Source organism: Camarhynchus parvulus, chromosome 2 (assembly GCF_901933205.1).
Source record: "Camarhynchus parvulus chromosome 2, STF_HiC, whole genome shotgun sequence".
Taxonomy (NCBI): domain Eukaryota; kingdom Metazoa; phylum Chordata; class Aves; order Passeriformes; family Thraupidae; genus Camarhynchus; species Camarhynchus parvulus.
Window position 1 is genome coordinate 32099987 of NC_044572.1, and position 23781 is coordinate 32123767.

Below are 23781 nucleotides of genomic sequence, written 5' to 3' on the forward strand. Positions count from 1 at the left end.
TGTGGTAAAGTCCTTAAATATTTATTTTGCTTCAGGTATTAGAAATTAGTTTTCAGAGGAAAGCAGGAACATACTTTTCAGAGGAAGCACTAATTATGTACACCTCCCTTTAACAAAAAGGGTTTGTGTGTGATGGCTTTTTTTAAAAACATGGTTAAGGAAATAAATAATATACTTCATCTGAACTGTGTTGAGATTCCCATTCACCACTCAAGAAAATAATAACCTCCAAATTGCTGCTTGCCTATAAGCAATAAATTTGTGAAATAATAAAAATATTATTTTAAAAACATGGCAAAAGCTAAGAATTCATTGCAAAATGTGTTTCTTACCATGCCTTTTCCATCTATGCCCTCTTATAGACATGCTAGTCACAGCATTCCTTGATATTCTGGATGAAGTAGGTGTAATTTCAACCTGAATGCATCTTGTTCCTTCTTTACTAGATTTCATGGCACCCTGAGGCAATGAAGCTTTTATTGCATTAGCAACCTAGAACAGAAGAGATGCACTTAAGTTCTTATCACAAAGGTACAAATTCTAGAAGAATTCTGTCAGGGATTCTTCCTATTTCAAGAAGAATACTGTGTACAATTCCAATTTATGGTCAAAAAGCAAGCAACCTTTTTGCATGGCCTATAAAGAATGTTGGTTGCAATTACCTCTCAGAACTTCTACTTGCCACTTTCTTAAAGTCTTCAGTTTCAAGATGTGGTTATTCCTTCTGCTGCACCATTAGCTTAGTTCTGAAGACTCAGAAGTGTTCTGTTGAAAACGGCTTGGTCACAAGGAAACGTGACACCATGACTAAGTGCAGTGAAAAGCCCTGTGTAGTGTGTGCACCTACAGACTGAGCAGTTTGCACAAGCACACACATAGCTTCAGGTTCCTGCTATCATCTTGTATCATGCATGCTCACAGCAAGGATTTCCCAGGCTAAAAATTCTACTCAACCAAGTATTGAGTAGGAAATAAAATACCTACCAGCAGAGGTTCTGGATACAGCTCAAGCTGTGCTCTATACAAAACGTCATCCATAGCTTTACGAGCCAGATCCCATTCTCCATTATAACTGAAAAGGTAAAATTATATGGAATAATAAGCATCATGTCAAAAGATGAACCTTCTTGGTCACCTAACCTTCACAGCTCTGGTGTTCCTTGAGACTTCAGTTTAGAGAACTGGAACTACTTGTGTTTGTTAGCAGCAAGCCTGCTAATTAGAGAACTTTGAAGTAGCATCTATGGAGACAAAGTTTTATTTTCATTGGCCACCCCAAGCAGTTTAAAAATTATATCATTAGCTGTTGATCAGCTAGTCCCAAAATATTCTGAAATACAATCAGGATTTTTTAATATTACTCCACCTTTTGAGTATTCCTGTATTACTAGTCTCTGATTATTTCAGTTACTGAGTAAGCTTCACACATTAATGTGACTTTCAAAGGGTAGATGACATCAGCATTTCAGAGGAAAAATATAACCTCTTTTCCTTAACTAGACTGATGTCAAAACTAACCATGCAAAATGTGAACATCAGACAATGGCTGGAAAAGCTTTTACAGTATTTTCTTTCCATCAGCAGTTACACCTATCAAGTGCTGCTCCAGCCATCTTTCCCCAGTATGGCACAGGTAACTTCATCCAACTGCCTGGAGAACTGTCTCTTCCCAAGGACCCCTTATTGCTACACACAACATGTGCCCATAGAAAATGAAATGCCTCCAAGGTAGTGTATCTGAACAAGCACACAAATTAGGCTGGCATTTTGTTTGCATATTAGAAAAAAAAAACCCAACTTACAAGGCATAATAGATCCCTGTTAGCATTTGCACCATGAATTCAGATGAAACTGGAATCCTACTGTTCACTCCCTTGTACTTTCTCACTTGTTGGCGAGGATATCCACAGACACAAATTCTGAAGAAATCATACATTTGTCATTGGTAAATAATGGGGAGCCACCCTTGTAGCTTATAGACTTTCAATACTTCACCAGTACTGATCAGTTTTTAGAAGCCCTGAGTTACTACTTCTCAAAATGCAAGAATGACATCCAACTAAGGTAACATTCTTATGAAGACTTAGTAACTGCCCAGATGCAAAAAATCTGGATTTACAACTTGAGATCAGCGCAAAATATTTTGCGCTGTAATTTTCACATTTACAATCCATACTTGTAATTTAAGAACGTGATAAAAATTGAATTGGACTTACTAGAAGAAAACACATTTATTGTAGATCCTAAAGAAAACCCTCCAAGTTCCCCAACTGGTTGCTTAAACCAATTAAAGGAGTTATTCTATGCATCCAAATAGCAGAATATCAATTCCACCACATCCAAACAGGACACTGAAAGAAATTCAGGGCTTCTGACACGTATTCCCAGTACTCTAACATGCTGTCTATTCTAAATTGCTGTCAGGGTAAGATTTTCAGTAAGCAGATGAATGACAAAACCAGTCAGGAATTAAGAAAAATGAAAGTTAAATTGTAGAGCATTAAATAATTCAGTATCCAGACATTCAACATTTTGAAGTAGAAAGACTTGTTTGCATCTATTGGTAACTTGCTTGGCATTTTTTGGATGCTTTAAAAATTATTTATTCCGAACACAATCAAAACCTAATCAAGCAGAATAAGCAACACCAGTCTCCTTTCCACAATCCTTAGCTTCTAAGTATTTTTACCTCATATATTAAAGCAGTTTATCTAACAAAGATCTCGTAATTACTCTTGTAAATATTGCCAAGTGCTTCAAACTCTGAAGTCTCTTGCCTCCTTTGAAGAGAAGGAAATCTTACAGGCATCCATTATCATGCTTTAGCTGTTTATTTAGTTGTTATCCTAGAAAAAAGCTGCTGAGGGTGACTTCTTGGTCTCTTGGGTTTCCTGGGTTAAGGAGAGCATTCTGATTTTTCCCTTAACATACAGTCCACTTTTGAAAATTCAGAGACAAAGATGTTTACTATCCATTTCTCTTCTTTGAAAAAAAATATTGATCAAAACATAGACATTGTAATTAAAGTTGAGGTAGGCTTTGTTTTGTTTTGAGGTCAGGAGGGGCATGTTGGCATTGTTATTTTGGTTTTTTGAAGCAACAGATGGTTTTGGAAATGTTCAATGTATCCATAAAAATGGATGTATGTCTAGTTCTAACATCTACTATAATTACAAGAAAGTTTCAACCTGCACAGTATCTGAATTTATTTAGTAAACCTGCTATGCAAAATACACCACACTTCTAAAAGACACTTCTGGTTTTCTTTAGTTAACACAACTACAGCTACTGTCATTAAAAACAAACAGCTCCCTTTGACTTCTCCTCTTAAAGAGAAGCTTAACCTGCATATAAGCCAGGTTATTGTTTCCCATTTTGAGATCTCAACCCAAAGTTATATAAGAGATAAATTAAAAGCAAATATTGCAGCTACGAGAAGAATTCAAGTTTAAAAGCGACCTTTGGGAACTCAAAGCTTGTTTCTATAAAAGAAGTCCAAACTGACTGCACTTCAATTTAGTAATACCATTTCAAGAGTAAACAACCTACTGAAATTACCTTGAAGAAATTTGACACAATGACTGAAGAGACATTGCAGGCATGTAGCTTAAGGCAGCATTGTAACAGAGCAGAAGGAAAGTCAGCACTTCAAACCTGGGATTTGAAAGAAACATTGCAATTCCATTACCAACTTTATTTTTTAAAAGAAAACAAATTTATAGGGAAATTCTTAAGAATTATTTGAACAGACTTGGCATTGTATTTCAATTTAATCAACAACTGAGTAAGCTTTTTCCCTCCATGTAGTAATATGCTCTGCTGATCTCTCTGCATCTACATTTACACGTGTTTAAAACAAAAAAACACCTGACAAAACACAACAAACACCTATCCTCCTTCAGTCTGGAACTATAGTAAAAATTAGAAGCTCAATCCATTAGGGACTTTCAAGCAAAATCCCATGATACAATTTCACCTGTTCTGGGCTGTCAGCATCTCCCTCTGAGGGTGAGGTCCACTGTACACAACCCTGGACAAACCGTGCTGTGACAAAGCTCCTTCAGTGAGAGCCATGGAGCCAATGCTGGAAGGCTGAAGGAAAAAAAGGGTCATTCAGAGCATGTCCACCTCAAATCTTGCTACAATGCAAGTGGAAATGGACAACAATAAACATCACCATATTTACATATGAATTTTCAGCAGGTTTAATGTTATCTGACTGTTTAGTTGTTATCTGTTCATTTTACACCAAATAAGGCATATGGCTTCAGAAAAGAAAAAAAAAATAGTTGCTGCATGGCTATCATGCAATTATGACTATTCCACCTTGAAAAGGCCTCAGAGACCAGTTAGCAGTACTCTGAAATCTCAGAATTATGTTCCTATGTCATCATACAACATGTTAAAACTGCTTTTCACTTTTGTTGTTAGCAAACAGGCGCCCAAAGCATTTGGGCATTTGCAAGACCCAGTCTGGATGCTCTCCTTGGTTTGGATGAACTCCATGCCCCTTCAGGTTCTGGGCACTGAGATGCCTGCAGCCTTGGGAGATACTTGATTGGCCAAGACCCCTGACAATCATGGTAACACTGCCCCTCTCAGTCAGGAATTTCACTTTGCAGCTGTCACTTACTTCATGATAGATAGAAGGTTTGGACAAAGATGGAATTGTGAAACTCAGCACTTTGTTATGTCCCTCTTTGTCAACTATCTCCTGAAAAACACAGACAATATCAATGGTTACACTGTACTACAGAAAACAGACATCCTACAATGTTAAATACTATTTATTATAGGGACTGACAGGGATACTATAACAATCCAAGCTGCAAGCTAGAAATTCTCTCTCTATTTGCTTTCTATCACAGCACATTTTGTTTATTAATGAAAACTCTTCAAATAACTTAGCCAAGGGCACAGCCATTTGCATACATAACCCACATTAAAAACACTAAGAGGAAACATCATGTTTAAAACAACATTATCTTTTTTTAATTATACACTGCTTGCTAATTGTGAAGGTTAACAATCAATAATTCTGTTCTGAAAACTATTAACCATCAAGTAAGCACTCAACAAGTAATTTGTTTTGGAAATATTACAGCTCTGGAATGACTGCAGCCTCATAAGGTTTGACAGCAGCAGACCACAGAACTTACAAAAGCCCAAGTCTGATAACTCACTCTATGGAATTAAAAGAAGCATGGATGCAAAGCTTTAGAGAAGCTACTTTCCTGAAAGACACCACCACATCAGTAGCTGGAAGACTTCTTGCTCCTGTAAGCTAACAGAAGACTATGGTAAGGCAAAACAAGATGTGGTTTTGTACCACAGAAGAGCACTGGAGTACTTCAAATAAAAACATGTTAAAGATCCAAAGTAGACTTGACCAAAACAAACACCACACACTAGATTTTACTTCCCTCTTTTCTAAATTTCAGCAGCTGATTTCATATATCCAGAAGTAATAATTAGAGACAAGCTTCAGTGTCTCCTAACATCCATGTGTTGGAAGGCTGAAGGTCTAACTTCACATAGTAATTATTAAAACTCCTGTCTTAAAATAAAAGACAAAGCAGTAAAGAAAGACTGAAAAGGACCAAAAGGGCACACAGAGCTGCTCCTTCTGAAAAGCTGAACAGCTTCTCCACTCTCCACATAAACCACTGATACTTTAATTTTTAATATTGCTCCCGGATAAATGTGGAAAACGTGTTCCTCAATATATAGGAGAAAGGGAAAGAAAATGGCTACATCCAAACTTCTATATTCTAAAAATATTAATATTTGTATTCTTCATTATAATCAGACTTGTAATTAAGTTTCAGGAGTACATTTCAAGATGTATTTGTAGTGTATGATGTGTATTAAAGTGTATGAAGTCTATTAAAAAAACTCCTGATAATTACAGCTCGGAAAGCAAAAAATTTCAACTGCATGCCCTACCACTGTACATCCCTAAGCTGAAGGTAGAACAATCCAGTTCATGATCTCAAGGTTCAGCCACACTAATTCCACACCCCTCACAATGCAGCCAATTTAAAAGTATTCTGAGCAAAATTTTTCATTTTCCTTCAGTAAGAAACTGCAGGACTCCTACTGAACATGTTAAGTTTCCAAGAGTCCACTCTACCTATTTACATTGGAATTACTTTTATATTAGGCTTTGTATTTCCTCTTGGTTTTGAACACATAAAGTTGTTGGTTCATGAGAAAGTAAGTATCTAAGCAGGTCACCTACTACCCTTTCCACCTGTACACTAAAGAACAATACCATCTTGATTGTTTCAGTTATAATTTTATGCAACAGCAGGGAAGAAGTCAGCGTGAGTACAAGACACTGCTTTACCATAATCATTCCTTATGTCTTAAAGCAAAACAGGGAAAAAAGTTCCCAAAAGTCAGGCTGATCTACAGCTTCCTAGAGAAGCTTGTTGTGAAATTCTTATGACCCCAGGCAGCTGAAGATGGAAAGCCAAGTTACTAATTGAGAAAGAAACTCTTCACAGCAAAGAGAGGATGTTACCAGACTGGTTTCAAGCTTAACTTAAATGTAATCTCTTCTGGGAGAAAAACAAGTGATTACAGCCACATCCATGAGCCACCCTAAATTACTTCATCATGGATAGGAAGGAGTGAATTGCCTTAAGGCAGAAGAGCAAATGCTTTTCAGGAATGTTCTTGTCAGATACAACTGAGCATACAGAAAAGGCAGGAAGCTTGTACTCTGCCTCAGGAGGAGTGGAACATAAGGGCTCGGGTCTCTTAAATTAGACTCCTGGGTGAAAAAGATATTTCTATTTTCTTGGTGAAGACACCTATGATTATTTCTAGGAGATGGATACCAGCTGCCTTCTCCAGATTTTCAGATGAAAAGACTTGACATCACTATTTCGCTTCACAAAAAGCCTTCCTAAAACAACCAGAACAAACTACACAGACAAGAATCCCAACAGACATAAAAAACCACTAAGTATTTCAAAATAGCAATAAAAAGACTAAAATATGGTGCTTTTAAGGGTTCCTTATTAATTCTGTTCTTCAAAGCACAGAAAGAGTAACAAACAGTCAAGTATTAGTTGAAAGTAATTTTTTTTGGTGGTTTTAGTCCAGATAGTCAAAATACAGGCAACAATTTCCAAAGCAGTGCCTCGAAAAGTCCTCAAGCAGAATGTGAGTTTAATCACCATACCAAGAAATAAGTAACAAAAAAATTCAAGAACCACAGAAAGAGCAGAGAAAATATTGACCAAAGAATGAAAGTTCATCTTCTAATTTCTGACAGACACTGATTTGAAGAGTTGAGACTGAAATAATCACTTCATTTTAATTCCAAAACAAAATGTTGAAATACAAACCAAGTTATAAACTCCTAGGAGAAGAGCCTCTATGCATCCACTGCTCTGCAAATCCCTGCTGGCTGAGACAGCAAGATAGCACCACATCAATTCTGGCAGGAACTGCAGCGTAAAGCGCAGCAATTGCTCCTCACCACTGCGGTAGAACTCAAAGAGCTGGTGGCAAACTGGCTCCAGAAGCTGAAATACAAGTTACAATCATGAATGAATAAAGCATTACAAAAATCTGCAACTTTGTCTGGATCAATCCTTTAGCCAAAACTGTAAACTGAAAAAAATGACATTTTAGTTATCATGGCATGACTGATACAGTAACTGCTCAAGTCACCTTACACACTTTCATGCCTATAACATACTTTTGTATGATGAAAGTAGAGCCATTCATCCTACATGAATAAAAAATTCCAATGGCTGCTTTGCCTTGTTTTTGGCTCACTTCCTCCAGCCTCAAAGGCAAAAAATAGAGGATAGTTATTACATCCCTCATACCTCTCAGTATCTTTAATATACAGGCAAACTACCTAAACAAAAGGTCTTGTTACAACTCCAACAGCATACACAAAATGAAGCTAGAAGCTTTACCCACCTAGTGAGAAGAGCTGTATAACACTAAAATTCCAAGTATTACCAAAACTTAGTACACAATAGGATTTGTTGATTTTCCCACTCTCATTATAAGCTTCTAGAAGCTTCAATGTATTTATACGCTTGAGATAGAAATGGGAAGCCTCAGGAGTATTTTTAGAATCAAATTTGTTAAGCTGATACAAATGGATCTAAAACACTGAACTGGAAGTAATACACTGAGCTAGATCAAGTTAAAAAAAGATTTCAAAACAATAAAGTTATCAGCCTGCCTGTGTTTCTGGATTTAATGTGCCTTCTTGTGTTACCACCTACATTTGATAAAAGGATGAAACACTGTGTTAAGCACCACCTGTCAGTGTATGGAAATTAGGAGATTTCCTAATTTTCTCCAATTAGAAAGTATTGTCAAAATCAGCAGGCACTTTCAAAGCCAGCCAAACTACTAAATTCAGTCCTGCTATTTGTCTAGATCACAACTTAGTTTTAGTAGAGTAATTTTCAGAAAAATAAGAAAGCCAATTCCATATTCATCCCTTTTTTGAAGCAAAGGAGGCAAAATCACCAGGGAGACCACACTAGAGAAATACCTGCTTGCTTTCCTAAGCTTTTCCTCCTGAACATGGAAAAAAAGTCAAGTCAACATTTCTTACCTCCCAAAGCTACTTCTGAAACTGAAAGATCTTAGCAGATTTGAGTTCTTTTTTAAGAAGTAATCTGGGACAATCTGATCCATTCTAAAAAAGAGGAACTTTTAGCTGCTGAGATATATAGCTTCACTTTGGAAATATCATCCCTGAAAATTCTACAGTAAAGGCAAAAAAGCCATGCCTAGTTAACTAGTCATCAGTTCTAAGAGCAGTACAGCAAAGATCCTTCTAGAAAACCTTACCAATATTTTTTACACAATTTGCATCCTTCCCATAATGAAGTATCAGTTCTGAATGATGTGTTTGAACTTTAAAAGGCCCATAAATAGCTGTGACAGGTATCCATGTTTACATCGTTATCTTACTTCAGACAGCTTTGTATCAGCACATTGAGATGCATAATCAGTACAAAACAGATTTTCTTCCTCAAAATGCCACCACATGCTACAACCTAATATCAAAATGCACTAATGACTGTTGCTCTTTCAAGATATCATTTTGAACTAAGCAATTCTAAAAGAACTAGATTGAGATGTTTTTTAATGCTGGAACAGAACAATGTCCAAGCAATTTCATCCTTCTTCCTTTTAAGCTGCACCCAAGTGTGTCAGACACTCCAAACATTTGCTATTTCCTAATGCAAGCGCCTGTTTGGCTCCTATCTAAAAAGACAGCAAGAGTGTTTTAAGTAAAAAGCAGAAGAACTTCAATATTTAAAAAAAACCCCACCACATATTTATTTAATTATTTTTGATCACTGGAAGTCTTTAGTGAATTTTAAGTCCTTTAAATCTACACATCTTCTGGACCCTCCTTTCACTGAATTACATTTTTCACCTAGCAAGTGGCCCAGGAACCTCAAAAATAACTAACAAAGTCTTTACTAACACAGCTACTACTATGAAGTGGATGTTAAACAAGTAGTCCATTTATCTTACAAATGGCTAATTAATTTTTTGGAAAAGCAAACCAAAGCAACCCATATAAAAAGCAAACATGAACCAGCAGGAAAATGCAGTTACAGATGCCAACACCCATGATTACTTTTCAAATGCTTAAAAAAACCCCTCATCCATCCCACAAAATAAGATTAATCACAATTTTATGGTACTCATAATTATAAGTGCATACATTCAAAGGTGTACAGATGGGGTTGTTTGTCCATTTTTAAACTCTGCAGTATTTGTAGTGTTCATGCATTAATGCTTCTCCTTTGCATGACACCCATGAGATAGGAGAGGACAGCACATACCCTCCACAGTGCAGCAAGCTGACATTACACAATGCAGCTAACAGATCTCAAATAGCAGTTGGAAGATATTACTTTTCTTTTTAACAGCTGGCTTGTAATTATTTTCACGATGTGGAAAGCTCCAAGTGACCTCTCCCACAAAGCAATGGCTACTTGGAGAACAGTCCAAAAAAGATTTTAGGACTTTTTCTCAAGGCAACACAACACTCAGTGTCAGCACTAGCTTTTCATTTCAATTCAAAAGTCTCACTAACAGGGAAATCTTCAATACCTTGCACCTGGAATTATCTCAACAACATTTTCAAGCAGAAGTTGCAGCAGCACCATGCTACTAAGGCCCCTGAGAAACCTAGTGATAGTCAGAAGTAGTAAGAAATCAAAGAACTTATGAAAGTATTAATTAGGCTATCAACAGGGAGACTCATCAGATTAATTTACATTTTGATACGAATTCTGAAGACCAGACAGGCTTGACTCAGTAGCTGGAATGACTCAGAATGCCTTTCTGAGCAGCAAATTAAAATTACATTTGTTCTTTGCTGGACAACCTGGGAGCTTCACTATCAGCATTCTCTCTAAAAGCATATATATAAAAGCTTTTTATCTTCTGACCTTTAGTACTCTGGCATAATCTCAGACTTTGGGAAGATGCCTTATTTCTGGGTCTTTTCAGAAGAGTTAAGGATTTGGTGCAGTATTAAAATAATGCACAAAACGATTTCTGGATGGTACAAGGCAGTTAACAACACACAATTAAATCCAGATCAGGATGCTCTGAACATACCTGGACGTTTTAAAACAAGGGCAGTCATGGCACACAGAACCTTCTTAGTACAGCTACTGAGAAAACCTCCTCATTTCAGTAAGGGTACATCCACTGCATAAATCCATGTCTTTATATTGTATGCATTTCAAACAACAAAAAACCTAAAAAAAAAACCCTAAGCAACAATTTTAAAAGTATGGCTAACCTAACTTTGTTCTCTTGCATTGTAATAGACAAGCTTCTGAGACCGAGAGATTCACACTCAAGTGATAATTACAGAAAGAATTCTGTCAGACACAAACATCTTTTCAATTCCTTGATGCATTTCTCAATTCTACATCCAAGTCCTGAAGCCCATGAATGTGACCTACAAGCTTAACTATGATCAGTAAGTTACAAAACCTTAATTTTTTTTCCATGATAGTATGTCCTTGCTAAGAGCAAACTTTTTGAAGGAGACTCTTCACAATTACCTAGCATGCAAGGTCTTGGTTTCATTCTGCCAGTGTTATGTCAGACATTTTGGGTGAGAGATCCAAAATACTCACTTCACTCTGTGGCTCCTGAATTACTTTGTAAAGAGATGAAATCAAAGCAGTCTTGTCTTTCAAGCTGGTAGCATAGCTGGATATGGATGCTTCTGGCAGTGTCTAAAATAAAAAATATTAGAAGCAATTTCTATCATTAAAAATAATAGCTATTTCAACAATTTTCCATTACAAATCACTGTTTATCAGCGTTTACTGTAAACTAAACCTTGTTTCACAAAGAAATCCCCGCATTTTCAGACTGTTGCCAGAAGATTTACTGCACTCTGTCATCTTGCAATTTCATATGGAATGTAACAACAGTGGATAGGAAATTGATTTTTAAAGTTACAAAAATGCAACTGCCACTGAAATGTCACTGTGAGATGTCAGTCCTGTGAAACTTCTACAGTTTTCAGATCCATACTTGAAGGAGTTCGCAAGACCAACTGTACACAGGTAGTGAACATTATTACCAGATACAGAATCATTGTCGAAAAGCACAAATTCCAGTTAATGCAAATTCCAGCTCTTCTTTAACTCTAAACATATTTTCTGCCAATACTTAAGAAGGTAAAAATCTAATGTTTTTAACAACTCCTTTAGAAGATGTATGTTTAAATGTACGTAAGTCTTACAGTAATTCTTATTTCCAGTGCTTGAAAGGACTCCACAGACAGGAAAACCTATTTCCAGTGTATCTAAGCAGAGCAGGAGCAATACCTACAGTCAGGTCTGGTACTCAAACCAATAAAATCATTCATCTATGATATACATTTTCACTCCTCTCTGTCAGGAAGTATGTAGCCCCAAAGAAGCAGAGACATTTGTATTTATCACATGATCTCAGCAAAACCCAAGGTTACTATCTTTCTTTGTCTAGAGGATGCAAGCACTCCTGCACACTTCACCAGCACCGATTCAACACTTCTGGCTACATATTGGAGAGTGTAATACCTTGAACTCTGATAACCACTCCTCCACAACCCCAGTATTCACAGCTAACATCTTCCAACATCTGCTTCAAAACCTTCAGCCTGAAAAATAAGGAAACACAGTTTGTGAATACTCCATTAAGTAGATGATGAAAATTAGGTCTCTGGGAATATTTAAAGAATCTTATCATGCTTTTACTTGTTAACATTTTACATGCTGACATTACTTTGAACTTTCATTGTACCTCACTTATGCACGCTGCTGGAAGCATTAAGCACAGGAGTCTTCACATACAGCAGTTTAATAAATTCCAACTATGTATTGTGTGGGAAGCAAGTAAAAGATTTTCAGAAATGGCATTCTGAAAACAGAAAATATTACCCTCCTCAATTTCAATTTATTTTTCAGCTTACAAGACTCGAGAGGAAACTGTATGGACTCACTGAAGAGAAATGACTGTTTAGGTTTTTCCAAGTCAACTGCAATTCCCAGCTTGGAAAAGGTCACTGAAATAAAGGTGGATGGAAAACCTTTCAGCCCTCCACCACCATGGCAACTGCAGGACAATGAGCCTGCTGCCTCTGCATGGAGCCCAACACTCTGCCCAGTCTCAGACAGAGAGAGGTCATCAGCAATAGGACTTGAATAGAGGAGATCCAGAATGGCTACTAAAATTAATTCCTGATTTCTCTTCAATTTTGAGAAACCATTTAAAAATAACTGTCCCTTGGAGCAGCTTATTCTGACACAAAAGACCAATATATCATTAAGATACAAAACTACTAAGAGTTAAAAGAGCATGCTGTTAGCTTAGCCAAATTGTGCCCATGGATTTCAACCAGTGAAAAAATTAAATACTCATCTGAGGAAAAAATTAACACTGTCTTGGTGAAATGTTCAGTCATGGGAAATATCCCACCGAGTTTTACTTTGCCAGTTTAAAATTAGTTTTGAAGGATCCAAGTATGGGCTTCTCTGGGAAAGACAATGAAGGAAAAGATGGAGGTAAGAATTGCCTTTCATAACACAAATACAAGTATTTTATTCTGAAATCCAGACTGTAGTAGAGCATATACAGACTATATACAGTATATTTTAAGAAGCCTCAAGGGAGAAGAACCAGATATGATAATAGCAAGAGCTCACTATAACCCTCCAAAGCAAGGGGAATAGGGAAAGCTCAAAGTTAAATAAGGCTTTAAGTAGCGACCAAGATACAGACAGGGTTGTGAGGAAATTACTATTCAGACATGAATGGCAAAGGAATAAAATAGAACAGGCTGTCCTGCAATTTCATTTTCATTTCATTTCATTGTAATACACAATAATAACATAAGGCAACCAAAGACTTCTGTGCCTCTTCTCCTAACTTGCATGATCATTAAATAATAGACCAAGACAGGCGAAATCCCAGGGAAGCAGCTGTGGCAATGTCCTCTCCCAACCCTACAAAGACACACAAGTCTGCACAAAGCTTATAAAACACTGCCTTTGGAGGATGAAATGACAACAGGGAAGGGCCAAGGAAGCGTAAGCATTTAATTTTTGGAGACCAGACCACTGCCATGGTTGGATATGGGCTCCTCAAGGCTTGTGGGGGAGGAAAGCTGCCCTTTGTTGGGAGAGCAGTGGGGACACATGGAGCTCAGCCCTGCTGTGGACAATGAGACAGCTGGGAGCTGATGGGTCACAGATGAGAGGGCAGAATAACATGGGTGACATTATGGCAGGTGTTTGCTGCCCATCACCTGAGCAAGACAAAACACGGGAACTCCTTTTCATACACAGCAGAAGAAGCCTCACATTACAGGCATCTGGTCCTCACACGGAACATGAACTACCCTCTTATCTCTTGGAGGGGAAACAGAAGAGGGAACAAGTGCATTGATTATTACCTCCTGAAACAGGGGACTGGGGAGCCAAAGGCAGGCCCTCTGCTAAACATGGGAAACTACAAACACGGAAAAAGTGGCTAGTGGTGTCAAGGTCAGGGCAGACACAGCTGCAGTGACCATGACAAAGTAGATCACAGGATCCCAGTAAGAAGGATCAAAGCAAGAAGGAGGATCAGGAATGTTCTAGAATGGTTCATGGCCTTTTGCAAAAATAGCAACAGGAAAGCTAGGGCTCCATGACTGAATCAGCAGGGGATCTGCTGCGAGAAGATACAGGAAAGGCCAAGGTACTCACTGTCACCTTTACTTGTGCTGTTACCAGCAAGAGCATCCCCCAGGAACCCTGGATCTCAGAGCACAGAAAATTGCCTCAAGTGTCAGAGTGGTTGAGCAGTCTCCAACCAGAGACAGTGAAAACCCAGTCTGATAAGATCTTGAGCAGCCAGACAGACACCTGTTCCAATTTTCACAACTTTGAGCAAAGGAGGCTGGACTTCATGATCACCAAAGATCCATTTAAACCTCATCCATTCTTTCATCCTGTATCAACAAAGAAATGGGAAGGACTGCCATGTATATTATTTTATAGCTAAATACCAAGTCTTTCTGATCAGCACTGACAGTCCCTGAAGGTGTAACAATGAAAATACAGAGGAGCAGCCCCTGACTGCTCAGCATAGGTTGTATGTGAGACCCTGCTGTGAAGTGAGGCTATGAAGGACAATGCCATGTGCTAACAAACACAAAGACTAGTCCTACTACAGTTATTGAAGCAACCACCTTGCCAGTTCCTACAGAATCCCACAACCTCCTGGCCCTACTTTCATTCCTATGAAGGTGGACAAAGGCTTTTGCAGAGTCCAGTGCTTCAGCACTGCTGACAAGAGTAACCATTCCCTACTGAGCCCCACTAATAGCACAAATACCTGTCCTAATATTACTCAGAGCAAAAGTCCATTTTTTAAAAGAGCCAGATGGAGTCCTGCATACACCAAGTCCGTAGTTGATACCACATTTCCAAGAGATTCAATTTGTTCTCACCCTTCTCTAGTGATCCATCAAGCATTATTCTCAGATTAAAGGTTCCCAGAGAACAGAGGTTTCATTTGACCAGTAAAAAAAGTAAGAGCATCCCTGGCTGGCATTACCCATTGGAAAAATACTTTAAGTTTTTATGACTAATTTTATGACTCAGTATTTAAAGATGACTTTTTTTTTTTTTGGCAACGGCATGAACTTTTGAAATGACATTTGTAGAAAAGAAATAGGACAAAGTTTTTGCTGATCAGATCTTTTATATTTATTTTTAAAGTAGCAGAGGCATTCCACTGAGTTAAGGCAGTAGAAACATACAGGGGATAGACTGTCCTTATTTTACCTTCATACCTTAAAAAATCCACATATATCTGCTTAAACCAAAGCAATACACATTTGAGTATCACAAATAAGAACTCTTAACTTTACGATTATTTTCCTTGAAGACATGGATTATGTGTTCAATTGATGTCCCCCAGAAGGAAAAAAAGGGTTTAATTCCACATATCAGCTGTGTGGGATCTATTTAAACAGGCAGACAACCTACTGTTTTGCTGAGGATTGCCTCATTTTGTTCTAGTTACATAACAGATCAAGTTGGACTGGCACAATATTTGGACAGAGTTGGAAAATTCTGTTCCAAAATAAGGATTAACAAGTTTCACTTAACAACACAATTTTTTGCAGAAGCCCCCAAAAAGTTTTTAAAAAGTAACTCTAGAATAGGATTTTTAACACTAAGTGCACCAAAATAAGGCTTAATTTATACCATCTGTTAAACTTCTACAGAAAAAAAAGACCCAGAGGATTAAAAAAGCATGCCTTAATTACAGCTTTGTTTCAGAGGATATAACTGCAAGATATAGGGCACTGTAAGCATGAGATATCCCAGCCACTACAGAATTAAAGCAACATAAAGTGGATAAAGTAAATACCTGCTACTTTGAATATTAAAAAAAGAGGGGGAAAAAGTGTAAAATTGCATTAAGAATGTACTTTATAAATATCAAAACTGTAATGGAAGTTCAAATAACACAACAAACACTACAAAGCAATTTTCCCAAAAACGTCTTGTTTTAAGGTATATCAGCATGTAATTCTCTTTAAATTATTATTTTTCTTGGTCTTTTCCTACTAACTCCCTGCAAAGACTTCAAATGAGTGGAGTTTGAGAATTTCTTTAAAAACAACTTTTGTCATCACAAACCAAACAATACTTTGATTAAATGGCAAAAGCAGCTTCAAATGTCCCCATGGTCCTTGTTCATCTGGATGTCCTGATGAAAATTTTTATAGGAAAGGGAAGTCTCAATTATTTAAATACCACAAAGCTACTTGTGATGGAGCTCAGTAACAGTCAGGTGGTTCAGGACTGTTGAATTTTTATCAGACAATATATGTATTCTTAGTTTATCTCACACATGAAGTAAAGCCACTTTAGGTAAGTGGCTTTACTTAATATTTACTTCATATTTGTCACATGAAAGTAGGAACAGCTTATGCAGTCTAGCTAACACATGTATTTATATGTATTTATATGGCTAATATAACCTGTATTCTCATACCTTGTGAGTTAAAAGCACTTTGGAGTATTTTCCACAAGACTGTCAACTTGGATTAGCAGCCAAAGACAGGATTTATAATAAATAATTATTAACAAGTTCCCAAGTCCTAAGCAGCCTCTGACAGCTGTTAATTGGTCTTGCTCTATTCTAATGCAATAATGTAATTATTTTCTTTTTTTTCAATTTTTCTTTTGCTTCAAGTGAACTTGAAACTTGTGTAACTTGAAACTAGTGTAACTTGAATAAGATACCAACGATATTTATCAGACAAAAGCAAGTCTCATTTAGAAAAGATTTCTACAAAGTCCCTAAATAGGTAATTTTCCCTTCCTCACCCTTTACAGCACAAATACATCAGGAACTTACTGAATTTCCTGTTTTTAATAGAGGAGGGAGAAAAAGTTACATGCACTGAGCTGGTGGAGGGCCAGCCAAGACAAATTAAGACATATTCTCTGGCAAACTTACTTATGCATCCGTCTACTTAAATGGCTCTGTATTTTCATACCTGTCACACAAGACTTTAATATAATAATATCAAATTATGTCTTTGAATGAAATCACAGACAACACATACACAGGTTTTTCTTTAAAAAGAAATTCTCACAATAGGTGGCTTTCTTGCTCTTTACAGCTACCCAGCATTTGTGGGATTCATCCACAGAATGTATGTGTGTAAATGCAATTTGGATTAAGTACAAGGAGGCTGGACTTGGATAAAGAACGAATGCTTGAGTTCTGCAGAACTGACCTTCTGAAACCACAGTATTAGATATTTGCTAGGGAAAGTCACAGAGCTGGAAAAAACAAAAACAGGAGCCAAAAACTGCTCAAGCCTCATCCTCCGGGAACTGCTGGAAGAGGAGAATAAGCATACACTGCATCTTTACCTAATCTGTAAAGTATCTGCTTGGAAGTCTGTATTATTTGCTAAAAAAAAAAAAACAACTTAAAAGGGAAACATGGAGCAGAAAGTTATTTATGAACCAGCAGCCAAATCTGTCAACTCACCCCAGAACAGGAACAAAGTAAACTTGTGAGCATTCCATTAAGATTCACCAGACCCACATGAGATCAAGCCCCTAGTAAATGTTCATCTTCTGTTCTATAGTAGTTTGCACACAAAAGTAGGGATGGGCCAATTAGGACTCAACTTTTCTTCCTTTTTGAAGTGGTACAAGAAATATTAAAAACCTTTTAGTCAGTTCTTACTTGATTCATCAAGGTCATTTAAAGGACTACAGTCTACATGTAAAATTCACATTGCTGAACCCTTTCTTCTCCCTCGCTTCAGAGACAAAGACACAATCCTTGGTAAGCCACAGAAGAGTAAAGAACACTCAGGCAAGTGTACTCTTGATTCAATTGCCAAAGAACAGAATGTATTTTCCTGATGCTAATGCACAACTCATTTTAGTGATACAGCGATCTGTTCATCTTCTATACAATTTTGAATATGGCCAAGCTGTTCTGTTCAGATACTTGTAGGTGCAATAATGGGCAGCAAAACACTTGAAGTCTCTTGAGAAAAGAAACAGATGCTACTGTGGACTCCAAAAGCCACTCTAACAGGTTTCAGAAACCACAAAGGTCAGGTCTGACTTCTTGATTTTTTTCAAACTTTCACAAAGAAACAAACACCCCATTGTGCTAAGCCTGAAACGGTCATGTTCTATTCAAATATACAACTGCAAACAGTGCTCAAAGGCTCTGTATCAAATATTCTCTGATAATTGCCATCTTCAGCTTAAATCAGGACAGCGATGATGCACCAAGCATCACTGACTTCGGCTTAGGCAAATTCCTAAAATGAGAGATGGTTATTCAGCATCTTCTAACAAGAGAAATAACAAGTTGTAGGTGACACTAGCGGTGACAGGCTCAAAACAAACAAGAATTACCAAAAACAACGTAGGAAAGAAATATGCATTGAGGTCCAGGTACATGAACTTTACATAAATGCATAGAAAAAAACCCCACTGGGACATATGCATGGAAAAATCTACCCAGAGCCACTAAATATATAAACACTTCTAGTTCAGAAACCTGGAGTCAAAGGTTGCTACCCCAGCACACTCTTCTAGTTTTCTCTCAGTTCCTTTCTTGGCCTCTATTAACAGCCACTGCTAGACAATAAGGTTTCAGAAATTCTCATCTGGTTCACTATGGTCATTCTGCAGTCTTCTGCATAATAAAGTGGTGAACACACAAAAATAACTGTTCTGAACATTTGTTTCCAGTGGTTTGTAAAGATTACTGAACCTTAGGAAGTGAAACTGCAGTCAATTTTAATTTCATCTTGCCAAAGGCATTATTCAGTTTTGCTTCCCATTTTCCCCTCCCCTCTGTCAATGACAGAAGCAATCACAGATAGAAGCTCTTATCCAGAACTTACACTTTGTATCACAACGTGGAACATCAGCCTTAAAGAGTCAGGAGTCAGTGGACTCTTCCATGATACACATTTGAAAAAGACTTCCCAATCCTCTGCGCATATGCTTCTCCAACAATATAACACTTGGAATATGACAAAGTGATAGATATTTGCCCACCAAATGGAAAAGTCCTCCTGAATGATACCCATTACAAATTTTAAAAATTAATATTCAGCCACAGATGACAAACCTCAATTCAGTTTGGTGCCAGCAATTAAGGAAAAAATAGTCTACAGAAAGCAACAATACATCAGATAGACCATACAGAAACTATAAGTAACTGTCTTAAATGCAGTTGTTTCTTGTGCAAAGTATCCAGTACCACAGAATACTGTTTGGAGGTTTCTGGGCTGTAAAGCATCAAATACTTGATGTATCAAACCGTACCTCAGTCTTTTACAACCTTTCTATTCTGTCAAGAGGGGGAAAAAACCAAACAAAAGCCAACAAACCTGTGGTTGAGGTCATGAAACCACAAGGCCATTTACATCGCTGGTAAACAGTCACAGAGGCACACATGACCCAAAACATTCATGATTAAAGCTTTCTAAAAAGTCTCAAGCAGAAGGTAAGACTCCTAATAGCACAGGCTTTTGAAGATTTTAATCCTGATCTTTGACTCCTGGCAAATTTATTTGCTCAATTTCAGATTAGCAATCAATTACAAACCACATTTGTACTCAACTAACCTTGTATTCACCCTTTACTACCAAGGGGAATTGTCTTCCAAAACAACCAAATTACTCATGCCAGTCAAACAAGCCACTAGGATAGAGATAAGAGACTACAAGCACTGATATATTCACTCGAATTTATACAAGCCATAGTAAATCAGATCTATATTGTTTGAGTAGGACAAAAGCAGCCCTAACAGTACAGTGCCAAAATGAAGTAAGAGGAAATAACTTCCACAGCTTGAATTTTATTTTCTCGTTGTCCTCTACTACTTCTTCCTTGCTACCTTTTTAAATCCTGCTTTACTACTTCTTCCCTGTAGCCTACTGTACAAATGCACACTCTAAGTACATCTGCCATGTTGAAAACCACAGTCAGCCAAAAGTGACCACCTGTAAGTCAACTTACTCCAGTTACACCCCGTTCTCTGGCATGCAGAATCCCTACTCTTTCAAGTTATTTCATCTGGAGTATATCCTCAAATGTTAGCTTTTCTATCATCTGTAATTCATCAATAGTTTCATAATAGGGAAATAAAGTAAGATTTATTATTTTCAAAGCAGTTTTTTTAGCAGCTAAAATATACTTGCTTCCACTTTTATTTCATGCAAACATTACTGTTTGCATCTTATTGACTCTTTAAGAAAGAACAGATATATAAACAGCATAATCTTAGACAGAATAAAACACATATAATTGAAAAATCTTGTCTTAATTGTCCTTATGTTTTCTGGATTAATATAGTCAACTGTTCCAACACATACAAAGAAAAATCAAGATAATAACTATATGCATCATACAAAAATAGAATTCAAATTAAGTCACATTAAAATGAGTACAAGCACAAGCTTAACCAAATAAATGAACGAGAAAGCTTTAGAAATCTTGTCTGTTTTCTATGTATCAAGACTTGCACAACTTGTGTTGAGAACATCAGTGAACTAGCAATTAATTCCACAGTACATGACACAGTGCTCTTATCACTTCTGCAAGAGAAAGCAGTGCTGCACAAGTTCACCCCATACAAGAAACATTCTGTACAGAAACCCAAACATACTGTTCCTTTACACCTTAGTGCCCTAAGCCCAAAGTACACTACACCCCTATGAAGTCACTCAAAGGCAAATCTAAAGCAGTGAAATATAATAAACTATTGAGAGAATAATTGTATTGCAGCTTTCATATTAGTATTGCATTTAAGCCTTGAACTAACCAGTGGTCTTCTCAAAAGCATTATTTTGGTAGCAATGCTGTGACATGTAGTTCCTTGCCTCCTCAACCTTCAATGCTACCACAGTATTATCTTTACAGGCAGTTATTCACTTAATCTATAAGTCAATTTGCTGCAAGCTAATTTTAAAAACCAAGTTTTGTTTTCTAAGTGAAAATTGCAAGTCATCTCATGTTAGAGTTTGTTCAGAACGTTCAGCCATATGAAAAGAAAGGTGTTGGGTAATTCAGCTGCTGAAAGGCTCTGTGTAAAGCATGCACAGGCAGATGCTGCACAACAGCTTGAGTATGACTAAAAAGCATGTGGAGAACTGAGCAAGGGCTGAACTTCATCTCTGAGCATTGACTGTAAAAGACACAATTTTAACACCTTCTACCATTACAGCACATAGTTTCAGGTAGTACAAATCCAGAAGCATTCATGTGGCAAGTAGTTTAGCAGTGACCTACCAGAAGGAAAAAGATGCAGTTCACAAAGCAGGACAGAGTTTTGAGAGACTCTTCACCTACTTTTTAGCAGCAAGATTAAGAATGCAAGACTTTTGTCCAAAACTTCCCAATTCTGCTGGCTAAGAATGAGATTTTTGGACACTGCCTATTTCCAACTCTGCTCTAGGTATCTGCACCTCATTCAATCTGGAAAGCAGAGATGTCTGCCTGTAAAACCATGACAACCTGCAAGCCAGCCACTAACTGTAGAAGATACTACACAAGCCACATGAGGAAGAAATTTTGTAGCAGCTCTTGGGACTTCATTTCAACTCAATCGATCTTCTGCCTCCATAAAATATGAGGAGCTCCACAAACTGAGAACTGGCCTGCAAAAGTCCTCGGTGCTTCAGAAGTGACTTATGACAGGATCAGGCCGGGACAAGGTTAATTTTCGCAGCAGCTAGGAAGGGCATAGTGAAAATCCAGATGCTATTCTCTCATCATTGCCAGGGGAAGCACTCTGGGTAGCCAGTTCTGCATGGTGAGCGATCACGTGTGAATCGTTTGCCTATTTTGTACACTTTGTTATTGATCGTGTAGCTGTTACTGCTCACTTTCTTATTCAATTTCTGTTTCCAGTAAATTGTTCTTATCTCAACCTGTAATCTTTACTTTTTGTGCCCCTAATTTTCTTCTCTGTCCCTGCTGCAGGGGAGGGGGAAAAGGAGACTGAGTGAGTAGCTGCGGTTTGGAAGGTTTCAGTGGGAACATTAAATTGGGGAACACTATTCCTATGCCAGGACAGCCTTATCTGGTAAAGCACGGGCCTGTCTTTCAGGCCAAACCCATTCCAGGGCACCCAGCCCTTCACAAAGAAAAGGAAACTCGCCTCGGGGCTCCCACTGACTTCTCCAGACCGGCTGTGTCACCACACTGGGCTGCCCAGGGAAGATCTACAATACAGCATAATATCAGACATGATCAAATACAACTGCAATGGAAAGGTTTCATTTTGACTCCAGAACCTTTATTTGAAATAAGCGCTATGATACATCCCATCACCCTAACCCTACCAATGCAGCAGCATTAGCATTCCTGATAGCTTTCCATCTGCAAAATATTATCTCCAGTGCACCATTCTGCCATATCCTACAGATCATGAAAGAAAAGCAGGAACCTCGCTATCAGGAATACACCCCAGATTTTATAGCAAAAAGAGATCTATGATAGTCTACTGACAGGTGTTTTAGTAGCTCATTTTCACAGGGAAAAAAAACCCCAACAATCGATCAGAAGGTACATTTTCCAGAAGAGGGGTGTATCAATATTGCAGATAACCTTAGGACTTAGTTTTAGTGGTTGGTAACTGCTCCCTGTTAAATTACAGAATTAAAATTATCAATATATGCATGCAATGCATGTATTTAGCTGTGTTAAACAGTTTCAGGAGAAACATGCTTTATCTCTTCATGACAGTTCTCTCATTCCCCATCCCCCCACATTCCCCCACCCCCACAACAGCCCATCCACATACACTCACAAGACTAGACACATTCATTTGAAAAACATTTCAGAGTAACTAAGAACAATTTTGTGGGTTTTTACATACTTTACAAGCTAAAGAAGAACATGACTTCTCAACTAAAATTTTTAGAGGCAGGACCCATGCTTCTGTCTCATTCAGAAGATACATCCAATACATTAAATGCTCTACTGTCACATATAAATGCTGTAGTACAGACAAAATATATGCAACTCAAAGTCTCAAGAGAATTTATTACCCTGTATGTCTTGCTCTGCATTGTAATTTTTTTTAAAGTCAAATCCCAAAAGCATAATGCTGTCAAAGCAGAAAAGGATTATAATTCTCTTACGTTAAGAGATGTATTAATTTAGATTGAATTCAAGTTAGATGAAAAAGCTTTTAAAATAAAAAGTTCCCATTTCATGAAAGCACCTAAAGGTCAGAATATTAATTACCCCAAGCAAGAGAAAGCTAATAAAACTCAAATTATTCAGGTTCTGGAAGGACTCTTTATTTGAGTTCAGATTTCCAAGTTAATTGGTATTATCAAGTAATCTGCCATTATTCCAAAGTCACAACAACAGAAAGTTTCTACAGAATTTATTGTTACCACTTTAGTAGCAGAAAACAGTTTAAGATTTAAAATAACAGAGCATACACTAATTTTCTTTTTCTCTTTTATTTGCATTCTCATTAAATCACACAATGTCTTCTGCTCAAGACAGGCCTGACTTTTAAGAGCATTATTACATATCCTACATATCTAGTAGTTCTAGAAAAAGTGAGTGGTGCTTCTATAATCAGGCATCAATTCAGAGTACTGGCTTAGAGCACAGATTTGATGATTTAGAGCCAGGCAAATATTTCTGTAGCCTAACTACAAAGTGGTCAAAATTTATTTCTGTAATAATCTCA

At 37.4% G+C, this 23781-nt stretch overlaps 1 protein-coding gene across 5 annotated transcripts in view; it reads right to left on the reverse strand.

Annotated features, from left to right (window-relative positions):
* Positions 1-23781, reverse strand: part of FAM126A (family with sequence similarity 126 member A) — a 43119-nt gene that overhangs the window by 11420 nt on the left and 7918 nt on the right. For 4 of the 5 annotated variants that reach the window (XM_030970991.1, XM_030970988.1, XM_030970989.1 and 1 more), the window contains exons 2-10: positions 12096-12175; positions 11160-11261; positions 7359-7538; positions 4634-4714; positions 3977-4092; positions 3559-3654; positions 1803-1919; positions 985-1072; positions 333-492 (exon numbers count right to left, since the gene is read on the reverse strand). In XM_030970991.1, the coding sequence (XP_030826851.1) occupies positions 333-492; positions 985-1072; positions 1803-1919; positions 3559-3654; positions 3977-4092; positions 4634-4714; positions 7359-7538; positions 11160-11261; positions 12096-12146 (991 nt within the window). In that variant the 5' untranslated portion in view covers positions 12147-12175. Of the gene's footprint in view, positions 1-332; positions 493-984; positions 1073-1802; positions 1920-3558; positions 3655-3976; positions 4093-4633; positions 4715-7358; positions 7539-11159; positions 11262-12095; positions 12778-23781 lie in introns of those variants that run through there. The other variant, XM_030970990.1, reaches the window with a different exon arrangement.